The 24,229-nt window shown below is 40.9% G+C and overlaps 1 protein-coding gene across 1 annotated transcript; it reads left to right on the top strand.

Annotated features, from left to right (window-relative positions):
* The first annotated feature begins 8,455 nt into the window (after positions 1–8,455).
* LOC115147906 (uncharacterized) lies at positions 8,456–22,550 on the top strand. Its single transcript, XM_029690163.1, has 9 exons — positions 8,456–8,608; positions 12,275–12,610; positions 13,145–13,249; positions 14,444–14,548; positions 16,780–16,866; positions 19,810–20,187; positions 20,314–20,430; positions 20,678–20,773; positions 22,167–22,550. Exons 1-9 carry the CDS (start codon positions 8,569–8,571, stop codon positions 22,307–22,309), a joined length of 1,407 nt encoding a protein of 468 aa, XP_029546023.1. The 5' UTR covers positions 8,456–8,568; the 3' UTR covers positions 22,310–22,550.
* The last annotated feature ends 1,679 nt before the right edge of the window (positions 22,551–24,229 follow it).

Here is a 24,229-nt window from a genome sequence, read left to right as displayed (position 1 = left end):
CCGCTATGCTACAGTCAACTTCCCCAGAGATCCAGCATGAATTCATGTTTTCATGTCATTTATTCATTCATTTGTGTTTTTAATTAATTCATTTATTTGATCAATCATTTGTTAATTAGTTCATTCATTCATTCTTTTATTTTTTGTTTCTTCGTTATATCCTATTTTTATTCTTATTTTTGTATAATTATTTTGATAATTCGTTCTTCAGTTTGTTCATTCGTTCTTTAGTTAGTTTGTTGGTCCGTCGGTACGTCCGTTCATTCATTCATTCATTCATTCATTCATTGTTTCTACTGTGAATGTAAAACTGGCTTGAACAAAAAGAGACCGTTTGTAGCTTTTAGAAAACTTTGATTATTCAGTGTATTTTACTCCACTTGATGGGAAATGAGACTATGTGTATTTATCAATAAAGCACCAATATATTTATATGTGTTTGATACGTTCCATTCTAGCCATTACTATAAGTAGTCCTCCCCTCACCAGCCTCCACTGGTGCTGTCAGTAAACTCAGTACCTGTCTCATCAGCATGTACCACTGTCACTAGACACACAGAGCTGAGATGGAGGGATGGATGGAGAGAGCGAGAGAGGGAGGGAGCATAACCTCCAGTGGCAGAATAACTGTTTGTCTCCTCTGTAGACAGCCTCCAGTCTGCAAGAAAGTATTTGAATGTGTTTATGTGTTATGAGAGAGGCGCCTCTCTCTCTCCCTCTCTCCCTCCCTCCCTCCCTCTCAATGCTGTGTGATGTAGGAACAAAGATGTGATTGGTTAAGGATGAAGAGGGACGGGCTGTCAGAAATAACATGTGGCAGGAGGGTTTGAACTAGTACAGAGAGAGAGAGAGAGAGAGAGATGTAGAAATAGGGAAGTACTTAGTTCTATGGGTGCAAAGAGTGAGTGAGAGAGAGAGTACATGAAGTACATGAAGTTTGTATTTAAGTTCCTATAAGTAGGGAGAGAACAGAGAGAGTTGTAGACTTGGACACAACATTATATCAGGACCTATAGACACCTGGACCAACCTGGAGAGAACACAGCATTATATCAGGACCTATAGACACCTGGACCAACCTGGAGAGAACACAGCATTATATCAGGACCTATAGACACCTGGACCAACCTGGAGAGAACACAACATTATATCAGGACCTATAGACACCTGGACCAACCTGGAGAGAACACAGCATTATATCAGGACCTATAGACACCTGGACCAACCTGGAGAGAACACAACATTATATCAGGACCTATAGACACCTGGACCAACCTGGAGAGAACACAGCATTATATCAGTACCTATAGACACCTGGACCAACCTGGAGAGAACACAGCATTATATCAGGACCTATAGACGCCTGGACCAACCTGGAGAGAACACAGCATTATATCAGGACCTATAGACGCCTGGACCAACCTGGAGAGAACACAGCATTATATCAGGACCTATAGACACCTGGACCAACCTGGAGAGAACACAGCATTATATCAGGACCTATAGACACCTGGACCAACCTGGAGAGAACACAACATTATATCAGTACCTATAGACACCTGGACCAACCTGGAGAGAACACAGCATTATATCAGGACCTATAGACACCTGGACCAACCTGGAGAGAACACAACATTATATCAGGACCTATAGACACCTGGACCAACCTGGAGAGAACACAGCATTATATCAGGACCTATAGACACCTGGACCAACCTGGAGAGAACACAGCATTATATCAGGACCTATAGACACCTGGACCAACCTGGAGAGAACACAACATTATATCAGGACCTATAGACACCTGGACCAACCTGGAGAGAACACAGCATTATATCAGGACCTATAGACACCTGGAACAACCTGGAGAGAACACAACATTATATCAGGACCTATAGACACCTGGACCAACCTGGAGAGAACACAACATTATATCAGGACCTATAGACACCTGGACCAACCTGGAGAGAACACAGCATTATATCAGGACCTATAGACACCTGGACCAACCTGGAGAGAACACAACATTATATCAGGACCTATAGACACCTGGACCAACCTGGAGAGAACACAACATTATATCAGGACCTATAGACACCTGGACCAACCTGGAGAGAACACAACATTATATCAGGACCTATAGACACCTGGACCAACCTGGAGAGAACACAACATTATATCAGGACCTATAGACACCTGGACCAACCTGGAGAGAACACAGCATTATATCAGTACCTATAGACACCTGGACCAACCTGGAGAGAACACAACATTATATCAGGACCTATAGACACCTGGACCAACCTGGAGAGAACACAACATTATATCAGGACCTATAGACACCTGGACCAACCTGGAGAGAACACAGCATTATATCAGGACCTATAGACACCTGGACCAACCTGGAGAGAACACAACAAGATGAGGTTCCTGCTGATAATCATCCTCCTCTCCTTTATGACAGGTAATAAGCTTGTTATAACTCTCTATAACAATGTAATAACATTCAGTTAGTCTTCTTATAAAGGCTGCTACTACAGATAAGGAAACACTATGGTGTGTGTGTGTGTGTGTGTGTGTGTGTGTGTGTGTGTGTGTGTGTGTAATTTGAGGATGCCACTGGTGTAGTAATCCTGACCTTAAGTACATTAGTATTACAAAACACTAAACGAAGAGGAATATAAAATATATTTTCTCTTGTCTGATTGACAGGTTGTTTGAGTTCATGAGAACGTTCTGCCGTCAGGATAACAAAACAGTCATTATATAGTTCTTGCTAACTTACGCACATGCATTTACACACAATCCGTTGGTGACCTGCAACCCCCATAAACTTCTCACACTGTTTATCACCTTCTGGCTCAGCCTGTTCCTTTCCTTCAAGGTTAGGAACTCTCTGAGGTTTTACTCCCTTGACCATCTGTCTATCTCTCTATACTAATTGCATACACACATTTCTTTCCCTCTCCAGTGGTTCCTGGACTTTCCGGAACTAATCAGACTAATCGATCCCTACATTGATCATTACATTGATTATTCATTAACCCTGTTGTATGACTAATAATTCATCATGGTTTATTAATTCATTTACCTTTATTAGATCATTCTCTTATCACATACTATTATCTCCTCTCCCCTTTTCTCTCCTCCCTCCTCTCCAGGGTTGTCATGGTGACGGTGACTATGAAGAGATAAAGGAGAGCCCCCTAAGGTCAGACTCAGGCGAGGCGACCTCCACCATCTACGCCACCGCCAACTTACCCACAAGCCACTCTGAGTCTCTCCACTACGCCTGCGTCAACTTCCACAAGAACCCCAGTGGCCCCAACGAAGCAACTGCCACCATCACTAAAGATGGCAGCTGCTCCAATGAGGCCACCGCTGCCATTACTAAAGAGGGCACTTCATCATGTGACTATGCTACTGTGAACTATGGTCAAAGCCCCACCTACTCTACTGTCAATCATCCACACAGCTCCTCTGAGGCTCCTCCCATCTACTCCACAGGCAGCATACCCATAGACACTTGAGTCACTGGCAACCAATCACAAGATACATACACTCACTGGCAACCAATCACAAGAGACACATTTTAACTATATGCGCTGACCTCTATTTTTAGCAAATTTCTCTTTTATTTTTTTTTGTCTCTCTCTCTCTGCCGGTCTCTGTCAGTCTCTTTTTCCCTCTCTCTCTCTCTGCCGGTCTCTGTGTCTCTTTTTCCCTCTCTCTCTATCTGCCGGTCTCTTTCTCTCTCTCTCTATCTCCTGTTCTCTCACTGACAGTGAGTTTGCATGTCTTGGCCGGGTGAGCGGAGGTTTCACTTGATGGATAATTTAGGAGCCCGGAGGCGAACGCCGAACGCCCTGCTCAAAACTGACAGTGATTCTCGATAAAGGGGTGGAGTCAACAAACTCCGCCTTTAGGGTCCGACCTTAGCCCCCAGACACATAACTATTGCAGCATCATTTCTGGAGGCTGAGACAGGAGGGGTCGGGACACTGTGGCCCCATCAATACCCCCGGACAGGGCCAACCAGGCAGGATATAAACCCACTCACTTTGCCAAAGCACAGCCCCCACAGTACTGGAGGGGTATCTTCAAACCACCAACTTACTACCCTGAGACAAGGCCGAATATAGCCCACGAAGATCTCCCCAACGGCAGGAACCCGAGGGGGGCGCCAACCCGGACAGGAAGATCACGTCAGTGACTTAACGCACTCATTTGACGCACCCCTCTTAGGGACAGCATGGAAGAGCACCAGTAAGCCAGTGACTCAGCCCCCGTAATAGGGTTTGAGGCAGAGAAGGTACTGTAACAGGAGTAGTGTAGAGAGCAGAGAAGGTAATGTAACAGGAGTAGTGTAGGGTGTAGTGAAGGTTCTGTAACAGGAGTAGTGTAGGGTGTAGTGAAGGTAATGTAACAGGAGTAGTGTAGGGTGTAGTGAAGGTACTGTAACAGGAGTAGTGTAGGGTGTAGTGAAGGTACTGTAACAGGAGTAGTGTAGGGTGTAGTGAAGGTACTGTGACAGGAGTAGTGTAGGGTGTAGTGAAGGTACTGTGACAGGATTGATGGAGACAGTACAGGGAGAGACGGTACAGGGTGAGGATCATGATGACTGTCTGTATCGCTATACTACATCTCCTCTCAGTTAGGTTTACGGTACACTGTTAAAATAGAGACTGGTCCTAGAGACTGGTCCTAGATCAGGTCTACAGCATTTCACTAGAGACTGGTCTTAGATCAGGTCTACACTGTTACACTAGAGACTGGTCCTAGATCAGGTCTACATTGTTACACTAAAGACTGGTTTTAGATCAGGTCTACACTGTTATACTAGAGACTGGTCCTAGATCAGGTCTACACTGTTTCACTAGAGACAAATAGATCCTTTTTTTCAATTTTTGCCAAATTTGATATACCCAAATCTAACTGCCTTTAGCTCAGGACCTGAAGCATGGATATGCATATTCTTGATATCATTTGAAAGGAAACACTTTGAAGTTTGTGGAAGTGTTAACCTCTCAACAGCCAGTTGAATCCCGTGGCGCGTTATTCAAATACCTTAGAAATGCTATTACTTCAATTTCTCAAACATATGACTATTTTACACCATTTTAAAGACAAGACTCTCGTTAATCTAACCACACTGTCCGATTTCAAAAAGGCTTTACAACGAAAGCAAAACATTAGATTATGTCAGCAGAGTACCCAGCCATAAATAATCAGACACCCATTTTTCAAGCTAGCATATAATGTCACATAAACCCAAACCACAGCTAAATGCAGCACTAACCTTTGATGATCTTCATCAGATGACAATCTTAGGACATTATGTTATACAATACATGCATGTCTGTTCAATCAAGTTCATATTTATATCAAAACCAGCTTTTTACATTAGCAGGTGACTAGCATGTGACTAGCATTCCCACCGAACACTTCCGGTGAATTTACTAAATTACTCACGATAAACGTTCACAAAAAACATAACAATTATTTTAAGAATTATAGATACAGAACTCCTCTATGCACTCGATATGTCAGATTTTAAAATAGCTTTTCGGTGAAAGCACATTTTGCAATATTCTAAGTAGATAGCCCGGCATCACAGGGCTAGCTATTTAGACACCCAGCAAGTTTAGCACTCACCAAAGTCAGATTTACTATAAGAAAAATGTTATTACCTTTGCTGTCTTCGTCAGAATGCACTCCCAGGACTTCTACTTCAATAATAAATGTTGGTTTGGTCCCAAATAATCCATTGTTTTGTTCGTGCGTTCAAGACACTATCCGAAAGGGTAAATAAGGGTTACGAGCACGACGCATTACGTGACAAAAAATGTCTAAATATTCCATTACCGTACTTCGAAGCATGTCAACCGCTGTTTAAAATCAATTTTTATGCCATTTTTCTCGTAAAAAAGCAATAATATTCCGACCGGGAAATCGTTTTTTATTACAAAGAGAGTGAAAGTAAAAGCATGCTATCCCCTCATGCACGAGCCTCAGTCTGATGGCCCTCTGATAGAGCACTTGCCAAACGCGCTAGTGTGTTTCAGCCTGGGCCTTGAATTACGTCATTCAGCTTTTTCCCGGGTTCTGAGAGCCTATGGGAGCCGTAGGAAGTGTCACGTCATGCCAGAGATCCCCTGTTTTTGTTAGAGATGATCAAGGAGGGCAAGAAATGGTCAGACAGGCCACTTCCTGTAAGGAATCTTCTCAGGTTTTGGCCTGCCAAATGAGTTATGTTATACTCACAGACACCATTCAAACAGTTTTAGAAACTTTAGGGTGTTTTCTATCCAAAGCCAATAATTATATGCATATTCTAGTTACTGGGCAGGAGTAGTAACCAGATTAAATCGGGTACGTTTTTTATCCGGCCGTGCAAATACTGCCCCCTAGCCCCAACAGGTTAAATTAATGTAGGAGAACATAACACATTAGAGCTGGTAAAAGATAATACAAGAAAAAAACATTTGTTTTAATTCCATTATCTTTGAAATGCAAGAGAAAGGACAGACATTAATATAGGATCCTATGTGTAATTCGTTTTTTTTGTCCACAAGAGGGCAGCACTGTGTTTGCAAAGTTTCAGACTGATCCAGTGAAGAGTTACCTCACTACACAATATTTTGCATCAAGTCTGCCAGGAGTTTGCCCAAATGTGCCGAATTGGTCAATTTATACATTTCCAAGTACATAACTTTAGAGAACATACAAAAATGCTATGGTAATAAAAAATTAAGTTTACACACTCCCAGGAATGTCATACATGATGGATCATTAGCTTTTCACTAACCTTCACACATCTAGATGGATGGGCGGGGTGAGTGTGGAGACAAAGACAGCAGTGGGGTCAAACTGTAGAACCCAGTTCCTACATTTGAAAATAGAAATAGATATAGCACAGTATATTTTTGGGGTTATATTGGCACGGGTGTTGTTAGGTTTCGAGGGCATTATCACTTCACACAGTGGATTACCAAAATATTCAAATAATGATTTACGTATTTTCATTAAAAACTTTATTTTGATGAATTTATTCATACTATTTCTTTCTTCCACAAGATAATAGTCCCGGCACAAATCTAGGGTTGCTCCCCAAGCCGGCTGGTCATTCGTTCTATCAGATCGGTTGGCACATCTCAACAATGTGTTCCTCCTCTGCTGAAACAAACATGGTAACTTTAGAACAGAGAAGTTGACAGTTTTAAGACTTAGTCACCTACAGGAAGCTGAGTTGTCTGGTGGTTTAGAAGTCTAAACTCCGGCCTGATTGAACCAGTTTCACTCTGCAGCACATATAGACCTGGAGAGAATAATGTCACTTCATAGAAATCCCCCGGATGTGCAGGCTAATACCTACCTCCTCACAACTACCATCACTATCACTATCTCCCTGACATGCAGAGAGAGCGAGAGCGAGAGAGAGAGAGAGAGAGAGAGAGAGTGGACATAACAGCTACCCGAACGCTTAAACATGGTTAGAGTTGTGTTCATAGCTACTAGTAGTGACTGGTAGAGAGTCTGAGTATCTGGGACTAGACTGGTAGTGACTGGTAGAGAGTCTGAGTATCTGGGACTAGACTGGTAGTGACTGGTAGAGAGTCTGAGTATCTGGGACTAGACTGGTAGTGACTGGTAGAGAGTCTGAGTATCTGGGACTAGACTGGTAGTGACTGGTAGAGAGTCTGAGTATCTGGGACTAGACTGGTAGTGACTGGTAGAGAGTCTGAGTATCTGGGACTAGACTGGTAGTGACTGGTAGAGAGTCTGAGTATCTGGGACTAGACTGGTAGTGACTGGGAGAGAGTCTGAGAATCTGGGACTAGACTGGTATTGACTGGTAGAGAGTCTGAGTATCTGGGACTAGACTGGTAGTGACTGGGAGAGAGTCTGAGAATCTGGGACTAGACTGGTAGTGACTGGTAGAGAGTCTGAGTATCTGGGACTAGAATGGTATTGACTGGTAGAGAGTCTGAGTATCTGGGACTATACTGGTATTGACTGGTAGAGAGTCTGAGTATCTGGGACTATACTGGTAGTGACTGGTAGAGAGTCTGAGTATCTGGGACTAGAATGGTATTGACTGGTAGAGAGTCTGAGTATCTGGGACTAGACTGGTAGTGACTGGTAGAGAGTCTGAGTATCTGGGACTAGAATGGTATTGACTGGTAGAGAGTCTGAGTATCTGGGACTATACTGGTATTGACTGGTAGAGAGTCTGAGTATCTGGGACTATACTGGTAGTGACTGGTAGAGAGTCTGAGTATCTGGGACTAGACTGGTAGTGACTGGGAGAGAGTCTGAGTATCTGGGACTAGACTGGTAGAGAGTCTGAGTATCTGGGACTAGACTGGTAGTGACTGGTAGAGAGTCTGAGTATCTGGGACTATACTGGTAGTGACTGGTAGAGAGTCTGAGGATCTGGGACTAGACTGGTAGTGACTGGTAGAGAGTCTGAGTATCTGGGACTATACTGGTAGTGACTGGTAGAGGACTGGAGTGAGTGGAGAACAGTATAATTTTTACAACATAGGAGGGAAGCCAGAGAGCAGAATGAGGAATCTCATGGCTGTCAACATCAGCCTCCTCTGTGGTGAGTACTATTAGAATATATTACATTAATACACACCCCATATTGAACTGTTACTATTAGACCTCAATACATTAATACACACCCCATATTGAACTGTTACTATTAGAATATATTACATTAATACACACCCCATATTGAACTGTAACTATCAGACCTCAATACATTAATACACACCCCATATTGAACTGTTACTATTAGAATATATTACATTAATACACACCCCATATTGAACTGTTACTATCAGACCTCAATACATTAATACACACCCCATATTGAACTGTTACTATTAGAATATATTACATTAATACACACCCCATATTGAACTGTTACTATCAGACCTCAATACATTAATACACACCCCATATTGAACTGTTACTATCAGACCTCAATCCATTAATACACACCCCATATTGAACTGTTACTATCAGACCTCAATACATTAATACACACCCCATATTGAACTGTTACTATTAGAATATATTACAATAATACACATCCCATATTGAACTGTTACTATCAGACCTCAATACATTAATACACAGCCCATATTGAACTGTTACTATTAGACCTCAATACATTAATACAGACCCCATATTGAACTGTTACTCCTAGACCTCAATACATTAATACACACCCCATATTGAACTGTTACTATTAGAATATATTACATTAACATACACCCCATATTGAACTGTTACTATCAGACCTCAATACATTAATACACACCCCATATTGAACTGATACTATTAGAATATTTTACATTAATACACACCCCATATTGAACTGTAACTATCAGACCTCAATACATTAACACACACCCCATATTGAACTGTTACTATCAGACCTCAATACATTAATACACACCCCATATTGAACTGTTACTATTAGAATATATTACATTAATACACAACCCATATCGAACTGTTACTATCAGACCTCAATACATTAATACACACCCGATATTGAACTGTTACTATTAGACCTCAATACATTAATACAGACCCCATATTGAACTGTTACTATTAGACCTCAATACATTAATACACACCCCATATTGAACTGTTACTATCAGACCTCAATACATTAATACACACCCCATATTGAACTGTTACTATTAGACCTCAATACATTAATACAGACCCCATATTGAACTGTTACTCTTAGACCTCAATACATTAATACACACCCCATATTGAACTGATACTATTAGACCTCAAAACATTAATACACACCCCATATTGAACTGTTACTATTAGAATATATTACATTAATACACACCCCATATTTAACTGTTACTATCAGACCTCAATACATTAATACACACCCCATATTGAACTGATACTATTAGACTATATTACATTAATACACACCCATTATTGAACTCTTACTATTAGACCTCAATACATTAATACACACCCCATATTGAACTGTTACTATTACAATATATTACATTAATACACACCCCATATTGAACTGTAACTATTGGAATATATTACATTAATACACACCCCATATTGAACTGTTACTATCAGACCTCAATACATTAATACACACCCCATATTGAACTGTTACTATCAGACCTCAATAAATAAATACACACCCCATATTGAACTGTAACTATCAGACCTCAATACATTAATACACACCCCATATTGTACTGTTACTATTAGAATATATTACATTAATACACACCCCATATTGAACTGTTACTATTATACCTCAATACATTAATACACACCCCATATTGAACTGTTACTATTAGAATATATTACATTAATACACACCCCATATTGAACTGTAACTATCAGACCTCAATACATTAATACACACCCCATATTGTACTGTTACTATTAGAATATATTACATTAATACACACCCCATATTGAACTGTTACTATTAGACCTCAATACATTAATACACACCCCATATTGAATTGTTACTATTAGACCTCAATACATTAATACACACCCCATATTGAACTGTTACTATCAGACCTCAATACATTAATACACACCCCATATTGAACTGTTACTATCAGACCTCAATACATTAATACAGACCCCATATTGAACTGTTACTCTTTGACCTCAATAAATTAATACACACCCCATATTGAACTGTTACTATTACAATATATTACATTAATACACACCCCATATTGAACTGTTACTATCAGAATATATTACATTAATACACACCCCATATTGAACTGTTACTATCAGACCTCAATACATTAATACACACCCCATATTGAACTGTAACTATCAGACCTCAATACATTAATACACACCCCATATTGAACTGTTACTATTAGAATATATTACATTAATACACACCCCATATTTAACTGTTACTATCAGACCTCAATACATTAATACACACCCCATATTGAACTGTTACTATTAGAATATATTACATTAATACACACCCCATATTGAACTGTAACGATCAGACCTCAATACATTAATACACACCCCATATTGAACTGTAACTATCAGACCTCAATACATTAATACACACCCCATATTGAACTGTTACTATTAGAATATATTACATTAATACACACCCCATATTGAACTGTTACTATCAGACCTCAATACATTAATACACACCCCATATTGAACTGTTACTATTAGAATATATTACATTAATACACACCCCATATTGAACTGTTACTATTAGACCTCAATACATTAATACACACCCCATATTGAACTGTAACTATCAGACCTTAATACATTAATACACACCCCATATTGAACTGTTACTATTAGAATATATTACATTAATACACACCCCATATTGAACTGTTACTATTAGACCTCAATACATTAATACACACCCCATATTGAACTGTTACTATCAGACCTCAATACATTAATACACACCCCATAGTGAACTGTTTCTATCAGACCTCAATACATTAATACACACCCCATATTGAACTGTTACTATTAGAATATATTACATTAATACACACCCCATATTGAACTGTTTCTATCGGACCTCAATACATTAATACACACCCCATATTGAACTGTTACTATTAGACCTCAATACATTAATACACACCCCATATTGAACTGTTACTATCAGACCTCAATACATTAATACACACCCCATATTGAACTGTTACTATTAGAATATATTACATTAATACACACCCCATATTGAACGGTTACTATTAGACCTCAATACATTAATACAGACCCCATATTGAACTGTTAATTTTAGACCTCAATACATTAATACACACCCTATATTGAACTGTTACTATTAGACCTCAATACATTAATTCAGACCCCATATTGAACTGTTAATTTTAGACCTCAATACATTAATACACACCCCATATTGAACTGTTACAATTAGACCTCAATACATTAATACACACCCCATATTGAACTGTGTTACTCACTGAACACATCACTCAATTCTTATGCTACAGTGATCAATACTGTACTTTTCTTTACCCTTCAACACTGTTTTACTGTATTGCTGTAGTCCTGAACACAGAAATGTACTGTATCACTCAGTCCCAGATTGTTAAACATTCTCTACCTGTCACTCAACTATCTCCCTTACCTGACTGTCTGTTAAACATGGTGACTATTGCAACTGTTATTATAGAGATGATGTGAGCGTGTTTCCTTGGTTGTTTCATAGCTGTGAGCTGTGTGATGTCAAGAGTGATCACAAAGAGATGGAAAGAAGGAGGAAATTCCAGCATTCAGTGTCCTTATGACCGGGGGTTTGAGACATACCAGAAGTACCTCTCTAAAGGGATCTGGGCCTACCAGGTTGACGTAATCCAAACCAAAATGCATCAGCACCCAGCGTGGACTCATAAAGGGAGATTCTCTCTGTATGACGACACAGAGAGAAGAGTCTTCACTGTGACCATCACTAACCTGACCCTAGAGGATTCAGGGACCTACTGGTGTGAAATAAACACATGGTGGTGGTATAACAAGACTGAAGTCAGGATCACTGTGGACAGAGGTTGGTGTCTAAGACGTTCTATCAGTGTGTATCAGTGTGTACACAGGATTATATGGGGCGGCAGGGTAGCCTAGTGGTTAGAGCTTTGGACTAGTAACCGAAAGGTGGCAAGTTTGAATCCCTGAGCTGACAAGGTACAAATCTGCAGGTATATCACCCTCATTACTTCACATTTTCCCTTTCTCCACCGCTGTACTCTCCCCCTTCTCATATCTCTTCCTCTCCTGTATTGAGAGAATAGTAGTTACAGTCATTATCTGTAGTATTGTAACTGTACTCAGAGAGGTTCTGTATTGAGAGACTAGTAGTTATAATCATTGTGTGTTTATGACAATAAGAACATCAGGGCCTCAAGGTCAAGGGCCTCAAGGTCCTCTGAAACACACAGAGAGGGTACCGCTTTCAGCCTCGGATACACACACCCCAAACCACACACACATGAACAAGTACGAAGGCGCATTCTCGCATTACCGCATTCTCGCATCCTCTCTCTCTCTCTCTCTCTCTCTCTCTCTCTCTCTCTCTCTCTCTCAGCTCCTGTTCCTCCCAACCCTGGCTCCATCACCTCCAGACCTCTCCTCTCCACGACACACCCATCAATAAACATCACCATGGAAACTGACCCCTTAAACTCTGCAGGTATATTACCTTCATTACTTCACATCTTCCCCTTCTCCACCGTTGTACTCTCCCCCCTCTCACATCTCCTCCTCACCCCCTTCTCATATCTCTTCCTCTCCTGTATTGAGAGACTAGTAGTTATAGTCATTATCTTTAGTATTGTAACTGTACTCAGAGAGGTTCTGTATTGAGAGACTAGTAGTTATAGTCATTATCTTTAGTATTGCAACTGTACTCAGAGAGGTTCTGTATTGAGAGACTAGTAGTTATAGTCATTATCTTTAGTATTGTAACTGTACTCAGAGAGGTGCTGTATTGAGCGACTAGTAGTTATAGTCATTATCTTTAGTATTGCAACTGTACTCAGAGAGGTGCAGTATTTAGAGACTAGTAGTTATAGTCATTGTGTGTTTATGACAATAAGAACGTCAGGGCCTCAAGGTCAAGGTTCACACCACTTCCTCTGAAACACACAGAGAGGGTAGTACTTTCAGTCTCGGAACCATACAAACATAAACAAGTATGCAGGCGCATGCACACACACACTCTCAAACTCACACACATTAGTCACACACTATCTCTCTAGAGCACACATAACACACATGGTGAACATTACCAAGGTAACATAATGAACCCTCAGCACAACATGAGATAAACTACAACTACCAAGCACCATACTGTAATATGGACAACAACTACCAAGCACCATACTGTAACATGGACTACAACTACCAAGAATCACACTGTAATAGAACCATAAAAAGAACCACATTGACTTTGCCTGATACTTTATAAAATACTGAATAATCTGACTGTGACTATTGATATCTCATCACTAACAATTCCTCTCTATTTCTGCTCTTCTCAACACCCACCTGTTTCTCTGTCTAATGTTGTCTTCCTTCCTCCCTCCCTCTGAAATGGAAGAAACACAGAAGTACAGTACAGTAGAGACTAGCTAAATGTAGCATCACTGTAACATTATGCCTGTGTACTGTCTCTGGGTGTTCTAGGTGATGTGATGTTCTCTGGTGTTGGTCTGGGTGTTCTAGGTGTTCTGATGTTCTCTGGTGTTGGTCTGTGTGTTCTAGGTGATCTGATGTTCTTTAGTGTCCTACTGATACAGTAGGAGGACTAGGTGGTTAGGAAACTATTACAGTAGTTTAGGAAGGAGAAGGGTCTGAGAGGAATGTGATTATCTTGTATTTGTAGTTCCAGGTACACTAGTGGTCATCATGGTGTGTGTGAGTCCTGTGTTGGTGGTGGGACTCATCCTGCTACTGATCTACAAATGGAGGAGAAACAGGAAATCATCAAGTGAGTAACCCTCATACGTAGATATGTTTGTATCTATGTATGTATGTATTTATGTGTGTATGTACTAAATGTATGTGCGTGCATGCATGGTGTAGTACACATACGTTTTTTTGTCTATACTGACTTCTTAATCCCCACTGATACATATCAAAGTAGTGTTGTATACTGATTTCCTAATACACATTTATTCCGTATCAAGGTAGTGTAATGGAGAATGACGATTTGTTAATCCCCAATGATACATATCAAAGTAGTGTACTGGAGTATACTGATTTTCTAATCCCCATTTATTCGTAACACTGTAGTGTTGTGGAGTATAATGACTTCTTCATTAATCCCAATTGATATGTGTCAAAGTAGTGTAGTGGAGTATACTGATATCTTAATCCCCATTAATGTGTATCAAAGTAGTGTAGTGGAGTATACTGATATCTTAATCCCCATTAATGTGTATCAAAGTAGTGTAGTGGAGTATACTGATATCTTAATCCCCATTAATGTGTATCAAAGTAGTGTAGTGGAGTATACTGATATCTTAATCCCTATTAATGTGTATCAAAGTAGTGTAGTGGAGTATACTGATATCTTAATCCCCATTAATGTGTATCAAAGTAGTGTAGTGGAGTATACTGATATCTTAATCCCCATTAATGTGTATCAAAGTAGTGTAGTGGAGTATACTGATATCTTAATCCCCATTAATGTGTATCAAAGTAGTGTAGTGGAGTATACTGATATCTTAATCCCCATTAATGTGTATCAAAGTAGTGTAGTGGAGTATACTGATATCTTAATCCCCATTAATGTGTATCAAAGTAGTGTAGTGGAGTATACTGATATCTTAATCCCCATTAATGTGTATCAAAGTAGTGTAGTGGAGTATACTGATATCTTAATCCCCATTAATGTGTATCAAAGTAGTGTAGTGGAGTATACTGATATCTTAATCCCCATTAATGTGTATCAAAGTAGTGTAGTGGAGTATACTGATATCTTAATCCCCATTAATGTGTATCAAAGTAGTGTAGTGGAGTATACTGATATCTTAATCCCCATTAATGTGTATCAAAGTAGTGTAGTGGAGTATACTGATATCTTAATCCCCATTAATGTGTATCAAAGTAGTGTAGTGGAGTATACTGATATCTTAATCCCCATTAATGTGTATCAAAGTAGTGTAGTGGAGTATACTGACTTCTTAATCCCCATTGATACGAAAACAAAGTAGTGTAGTGGAGTATACTGATATCTTAATCCCCATTAATGTGTATCAAAGTAGTGTAATGGAGTATGCCAATTTCTTAATCCCCATTGATACATATCAAAGTAGTGTAGTGGAGTATAACGACTTCTTGATCCCCATTTACATGTATGAAAGTAGTCTAGTGGAGTATACTGACTTTTAAATCCCCACTGATACTTATCAAAGTAGTGTAGTGGTGTGTACTGACTTCTTAATCCCCATAAATACATATCAAAGTAGTGTAGTGGAGTATACTGACTTCTTAATCCCCATTGACATGTGTCAAAGTAGTTTATTGGAGTATACTGATATCTTAATCCCCATTAATGTGTATCATAGTAGTGTAGTGGAGTATACTGATATCTTAATCCCACTGATACGTATCAAAGTAGTGTAATGGAGCTATTCGCCGTATCAGTAAGAGATCTCAGAAGTGTTCAACATTTCAACAACATGCTATTAAATAAAATATGAACTTTAAATCATTCAGGAATAAACTAGCCATGTACTGTAGCTTGAAACTTCTTCGGGATCAGTGTCCAGTCCACGGGACTGTTGAGCTAGAGTAGGCTAATGTGATAAGCATAAGGTTGTAAGAAACAAGAACATTTCTCAGAACATAGACTTTTTACACTGCTGGATCTGATTGATTATTTTCACATTTTCAATGTCAGTTCAGTTCCAGGCTTCAGTTGAATGAATTACCAGGCCAGCCTAGTCCAGCTTGGCTCTGTAGTGGGAAGAGAGGTACTGTAGGAACTCAGAACACAAGAACACAGTGGTGGTTTACACACCAAAGAAACTAAGCTGACACTGAGCCAAGAAAAAGCCTAGATGAGTTGACCTAGATACTCATTCTAGAAATGTTAGTGAGAAGAAAATATCCAGGCCAGCACAGTACAGCTTGGATTTGCCTGACTGTGAAAGACTTATAATTTTAGGTAATTCAGAGTACATGTCACTGTTTCTCATAGACTTTTTCCCACAGGGTGCCTTTCCTTCACCGGGCGGGCCGAGCATAACTTCTGCACCCCTGCACCACCTCAGCACTACTGCACTACACCACTACACCACCGCACCACTGCAGCACTACACCACTACACCATCGCACCACTGCAGCACTACACCACTGCACCACTGCAGCACTGCAGTACTGCACCACTACTGTGCAACACCACTGCAGCACTGCACCACTGCACCACTGCACCCCTGCAGCACTACACCACTGCAGCACTACACCACTGCAGCACTGCATGTGCACAGTACGCACACACACACACACACACACACACACACACACACACACACACACACACACACACACTACTGTACAACACCACTGCAGCACTACACCACTGCAGCACTACACCACTGCAGCACTACACCACTGCACCACTGCAGCAGTACACCATTGCACCACTACACCTCTGCAGCACTACAGCACTACACCACTACACCACTGCACCACTGCAGCACTACACCAGTGCACCACTACACCACTGCACCACTGCAGCAGTACACCATTGCACCACTACACCACTGCACCACTACAGCACACCACAACTGCAGCACTGCATGTGTACAGTACGCACACACACACACACACACACACACACACACACACACACACACACACACACACACACACACACACACACACACACACACACACACACACACACACATATACACACACACACACACACACACACACGTTAATTATATGTTGTTTGTTCCATAGGACCAGTCACCAATCCAGACACAACAACTCAAGACTCCACCTACCAAACCCCCAACACAACAACCCAAGACTCCACCTATCAAACCCTCAACACAGCAACCCAAGACTCCACCTACCAAACCCTCAACACAGCAACCCAAGACTCCACTTACTAAACCCTCAACACAGCAACCCAAGACTCCACCTACCAAACCCTCAATACAGCAACCCAAGACTCCACCTACCAAACCCTCAACACAGCAACCCAAGACTCCACCTACTAAACCCTCAACACAGCAACCCAAGACTCCACCTACCAAACCCTCAATACAGCAACCCAAGACTCCACCTACCAAAACCTCAACACAGCAACCCAAGACTCCACCTATCAAACCCTCAACACAGCAACCCAAGACTCCACCTATCAAACCCTCAACACAGCAACCCAAGACTCCACCTACCAAACCCTCAACACAGCAACCCAAGACTCCACCTACTAAACCCTCAACACAGCAACCCAAGACTCCACCTACCAAACCCTCAATACAGCAACCCAAGACTCCACCTACCAAACCCTCAACACAGCAACCCAAGACTCCACCTACCAAACCCTCAACACAGCAACCCAAGACTCCACCTACCAAACCCTCAACACAGCAACCCAAGACTCCACCTACCAAACCCTCAATACAGCAACCCAAGACTCCACCTACCAAACCCTCAACACAGCAACCCAAGACTCCACCTACCAAACCCTCAACACAGCAACCCAAGACTCCACCTACTAAACCCTCAACACAGCAACCCAAGACTCCACCTACCAAACCCTCAATACAGCAACCCAAGACTCCACCTACCAAAACCTCAACACAGCAACCCAAGACTCCACCTATCAAAACCCTCAATACAGCAACCCAAGACTCCACCTACCAAACCCTCAACACAACAACCCAAGACTCCACCTATCAAACCCTCAATACAACAACCCAAGACTTCACCATTCAAACCCAAAACACAGCAACCCAAGACTCCACCTACCAAACCCTCAATACAACAACCCAAGACTTCACCATTCAAACCCAAAACACAACAGACCCAAACTAAAATGATGGCACCATTAACTTCACACTGAGACAGGATAGTGTTAGTCTCTGTAACATTTGTACTTGGAAATCCATTTTGGAGCATACTTTTTCAATCACAGTAAATATATGTGGATCAATGTAATACGATATAGTGATGTATACCTGATGTATATATTGTCATCATCTCAACAATGTGTTCCTTCGTCTGCTGAAACAAACATGGTAACAGTGAAGTCGACAGTTTTAAGACTTAGTCACCTACAGGAAGCTGAGTTGTCTGGTGGTTTAGAAGTCTAACCTCCGGCCGGTTTAAACCAGTTTCACTCTGCGGCACATATAGACCTCCAGACACTGAGGTCAATTCAGAGAAATGAGGATGTGTAGGCAAATGCCCATCCCCTGAACACCACCTCTGACATGGAGAGATAGAGAGAGAGAGAGATAGATAGAGAGAGTGAGTGAGAGGAGTTGGGTGTCAGAGGAGGAAGGAGCTTTCAAAAAATAAGAAAGATCTCTTCAGAAACACCCAGCTGTCAAACTAGTAACTGACAGACAAGCTGTTGTTGACCTGTGCTAGCTGGTAGTATAGTAAAGTAACATTAACAGTACAGTAACTGTGATAGTAAAGTAACTTCAACAGTACAGTAACTGTGATAGTAAAGTAACTTTAACAGTATAGTAACTGTGATAGTAAAGTAACTTCAACAGTACAGTAACTGTGATAGTAAAGTAACTTTAACAGTATAGTAACTGTGATAAAGTAACTTTAACAGTATAGTAACTGAGGAGTAACTGTCCAGAATGAAGATAATCCATGTTGTCTACTGCTGTCTCCTCTCATATAAGTTCTGTCTGTCTGTCTGTTTGTCTGTCTCAGTTTCTATACTAATGTCTGGATCATATAGTACATAATGAATTAGGTAATTATTTGTAATTATTTGTCTGTAAGTAACATGTGTGCAGATTTGAGCAGGGTGAAAGTAAGATTTGAGCAGGGTTAAAGTAAGATTTGAGCAGGGTCAAAATAATATTCATGCAGCGTTAAAGTTTGATTCATGCAGGGTTCAAGTAAAATTTGAGCAGGGTTCAAGTAAAATTTGAGCAGGGTTCAAGTCAAATTTGAGCAAGATTAAAGTAAGATGTTCAGGGTTAAAGTAAGATTTATGCAGGGTTAAAGTTCGATTTGAGCAGGGTTCAAGTTCGATTTGAGCAGGGTTAAAGTATATCTCACAGGTCAACAGTTGTGACTGTACTGTGTGTTTCTGTTTGACAGCTCTGTGTGTTGTGGAGTCAGCTGTCACTAATGTGGAGGAGGTGGTGGGAGGACAAGTCACTGTGGGCTGCACATTCACATTGGCAGGAAACAACAACAAATACTTCTGCAAGGGGACATGTTCTGGTGAAGACATTCTGGTTGAAACTAATGGGAGTAAGAATGTAACTCAAGATATATACAGTATAGAAGACAAGGGAGGTTTATTCTATGTGACCATCAAGGACCTGAGGAAGTCAGACTCTGGAACCTACTGGTGTGGAGTGGACAGATCTATAAAGGACACATTCCAAGAGGTGCATCTCACAGTTACAGATGGTAAGTTAACACACACTTGTCTTGAACATTGTTTGTTTGTTAGAGGCTTTCTGAGTTATTTCCAGCAACAGTAAAACAAAATGGTGACTGTATTTGTGTTAACCCATACTTTCTTTTCACATACAGCTCCTCCTGAAACATCAACATTCAACTCCAGACCCAATGTCTCCACAACCCTACTAAACCTCTCTACAACATTTATGGCATCTGGAGACATCAGTATTGATCCTTCTCAGAGAACAGGTGTGATACACCTGTCACTTGCCATCATTCTATGACCTTCAGTCAACTATAATATGCTGTTAAATAATGCAATCGGATAATATTGACGGAATCAACTATGTATGTTCATGCATTGGACAAATCTCTCTCTTCCAACAGGAAGTGATGTAACTCGAGGTTGCTAAGGTTACTCGGATCACTCGCTTTTTAAGTCTCTTCTTTCATCACATCGTTATTTTCTCAGTCTGTCTGTCTGTCTTCCTACCAGTTACCCAAGTGGTCATCATGGTGTGTGTGAGTCCTGTGTTGGTGGTGGGACTCATCCTGCTACTGATCTACAAATGGAGAAACAGGAAAACATCAAGTGAGTAACTCTCAAATGAATGTATGCATATACATTGACTTTTTCCACATTTTATTATGTTATAGCCTTATTCTAAAATTGATTAAACCGTTTTTTTCACCCCTCATTTATCTACAATACCCCATAATGACAAAGCAAATACAGGTTTTTAGAATTGTTTGGAAATGTATTTAAAATGAAAAACGGAACTATGACCTCTCAAGCTCTGCCAGGTTGGATGGGGAGCGTCGCTGCACAGCTATTTTCAGGTCTCTCCAGAGATTTTCGATCGGGTTCAAGTCCGGGCTCTGGCTGGGCCACTCAAGGACATTCAGAGACTTGTCCCCGAAGCCACTCCTGCGTTCTCTTGGCTGTGTGCTTAGGGTCGTTGTCCTGTTGGAAGGTGAACCTTCGCCCCAGTCTGAGGTCCTGAGAGCTCTGGAGCAGGTTTTAAATCAAGGATCTTTCTGTACTTTGCTCCGTTCATCTTTCCCTCAATCCTGATGAGCATGATGCTGCCACCACCATGCTTCACCGTAGGGATGGTTCCAGGTTTCCTCCAGACGTGATGCTTGGCATTCAGGCCAAAGAGTTCAATCTTGGTTTCATCAGACCAGAAAATCTTGTTTCTCATGGTCTGAGAGTCCTTTAGGTGCCGTTTAGCAAACTCCAAATGGGCTGTCATGCCTTTTACTGAGGAGTGGCTTCCGCCTGGCCACTCTACCATAAAGGCCTGATTGGTGGAGTGCTGCAGAGATCGTTGTCCTTCTGTAAGGTTCTCCCATCTCCACAGAGGAACTCCACAGCTCTGTCAGAGTGACCATCAGGTTCTTGGTCACCTACCTGACCAAAGTTCTTCTCCCCCGATTGCTCAGTTTGGCCGGACGGCCAGCTCTTGGAAGATTCTTGTTGGTTCCAAATTTCTTCCATTTAAGAATGATGGAGGCCACTGTTCTTGGGGACCTTCAATGCGGCAGAATTGTTTTGGTACCCTTCCCCAGATCTGTGCCTCGACACAATCCTGTCTCAGAGCTCTACGGACAATTCCTTTCGACCTAATGGCTTGGTTTTTGCTCTGACATGTACTTTCAACTGTGGAACCTTATATGTCCAATAAATTGAATTTACCACAGGTGACTCCAATTAAGTTGTAGAAACATCTCAGGGATGATCAATGGAACAGGATGCAACTGAGCTCAATTTCAAGTCTCATAGCAAAGTGTCTGAATGCTGATGTAAATACGATTTATTTTTGTTGTTTTTTGCAAAAATGTCTAAAAACCTGATTTCGCTTTGTCATTATGTAGTATTGTGTGTAGATTGATAAGAAAAAAAATATATTGAATCCATTTTTAGAATAAGGCTGTATCAAAGATAAATTACAAATAAATAATCTGTTTGTTTTCCTCTTCAGCATCCAAACACTCTGCCAGACCGTTGGTGTCTGACTCCATGACAACCAACCAGGATCCAGACACAGGAACCATCACTAACCCCATCTACGCCACAGCAACCAATCACAACCCAGATACAACCCGTGACATCACCACCACCTGAGCCACTGCAATCAATCCTTGTGCAGGTGACATCTACTCCAATATTGGTCCGTCTACAAAGGTTCCAGACAGTGTGACATATGCTGCTGTCAACTTCCCCAGAGATCCAGCCTGTCCCCACTATGATACTGTCAACTTCCCCAGAGACCCAGCCTGTCTCCAATATGATACTGTCAACTTCCCCAGAGATCCAGCCTGTCTCCACTATGATACTGTCAACTTCACCAGAGATCCAGCCTGTCTCCACTATGCTACTGTCAACTTCACCAGAGATCCAGCCTGTCTCCACTATGATACTGTCAACTTCCCCAGAGATCCAGCCTGTCTCCACTATGCTACTGTCAACTTCCCCAAAGATCCAGCCTGTCTCCACTATTCTACTGTTTTCTTCAGTAAAGACTCTGATGCTGGTAACCACCCAGACACTGACCCAACAGCTGTAGACACCTCATAATGTACTGCACCATTAAACACTCTGCTACATAGTCTACTACTGTAGACACCTCATAATGTACTGCACCATTAAACACTCTGCTACATAGTCTACTACTGTAGACACCTCATAATGTACTGCACCATTAAACACTCTGCTACATAGTCTACTACTGTAGACACCTCATAATGTACTGCACCATTAAACACTCTGCTACATAGTCTACTACTGTAGACACCTCATAATGTACTGCACCATTAAACACTCTGCTACATAGTCTACTACTGTCACTGATTTGTATGGCACAGAATTAATTCATGTTTTCATTCATTGGTGTTTTAAAATCATTTATTTATTATTTGTTTGTTAATTCATTCATATTTTTATTCATTTTTTAAAATAATTATTTTGTTAATTTGTTCATATTCCTTCATGTATTTTTTGTTTGTTCATTCATTCATCATTCGTTAGTTCATCTGTTTGTTTATTTGTTCTTTCGTTTGTCAGTCATTACGTAAGTACGTCCGTTCATTCATTCATTCATTCATTTATTTATTTTTTGTTTCTTCGTTAATTCATATTTTTATTCTTATTTTTGTATAATTATTTTGATAATTCGTTCTTCAGTTTGTTCATTCGTTCTTTAGTTAGTTTGTTGGTCCGTCGGTACGTCCGTTCATTCATTCATTCATTCATTGTTTCTACTGTGAATGTAAAACTGGCTTGAACAAAAAGAGACCGTTTGTAACTTTTAGAAAACTTTGATTATTCAGTGTATTTTAATTCCACTTGATGGGAAATGAGACTATGTGTATTTATCAATAAAGCACCAATATATTTCTATGTGTTTGATACGTTCCATTCTAGCCATTACTATAAGTAGTCCTCCCCTCACCAGCCTCCACTGGTGCTGTCAGTAAACTCAGTACCTGTCTCATCAGCATGTACCACTGTCACTAAACACACAGAGATGAGATGGAGGGATAGATGGAGGGATAGTGCCCTCCAGTGGTAGAATAACTCTGGTTCTCTCCTCTGTAGACAGCCTCCAGTGACAGAATAACTCTGTTTCTCTCCTCTGAAGACAGCCTCCAGTGGCAGAATAACTCTGTTTCTCTCCTCTATAGACAGCCTCCAGTGGTAGAATAACTCTGTTTCTCTCCTCTGTAGACAGCCTCCAGTGGTAGAATAACTCTGTTTCTCTCCTCTGTAGACAGCCTCCAGTGGTAGAATAACTCTGTTTCTCTCCTCTGTAGACAGCCTCCAGTGGCAGAATAACTCTGGTTCTCTCCTCTGTAGACAGCCTCCAGTGACAGAATAACTCTGTTTCTCTCCTCTGTAGACAGCCTCCAGTGTCAGAATAACTCTGTTTCTCTCCTCTATAGACAGCCTCCAGTGACAGAATAACTCTGTTTCTCTCCTCTGTAGACAGCCTCCAGTGACAGAATAACTCTGGTTCTCTCCTCTATAGACAGCCTCCAGTGGCAG

Source organism: Salmo trutta, chromosome 14, assembly GCF_901001165.1.
Source record: "Salmo trutta chromosome 14, fSalTru1.1, whole genome shotgun sequence".
Lineage (NCBI taxonomy): Eukaryota > Metazoa > Chordata > Actinopteri > Salmoniformes > Salmonidae > Salmo > Salmo trutta.
The sequence above is the reverse complement of the archived record's forward strand: the minus strand, read 5'-3'. Positions and strand labels throughout refer to the sequence as shown.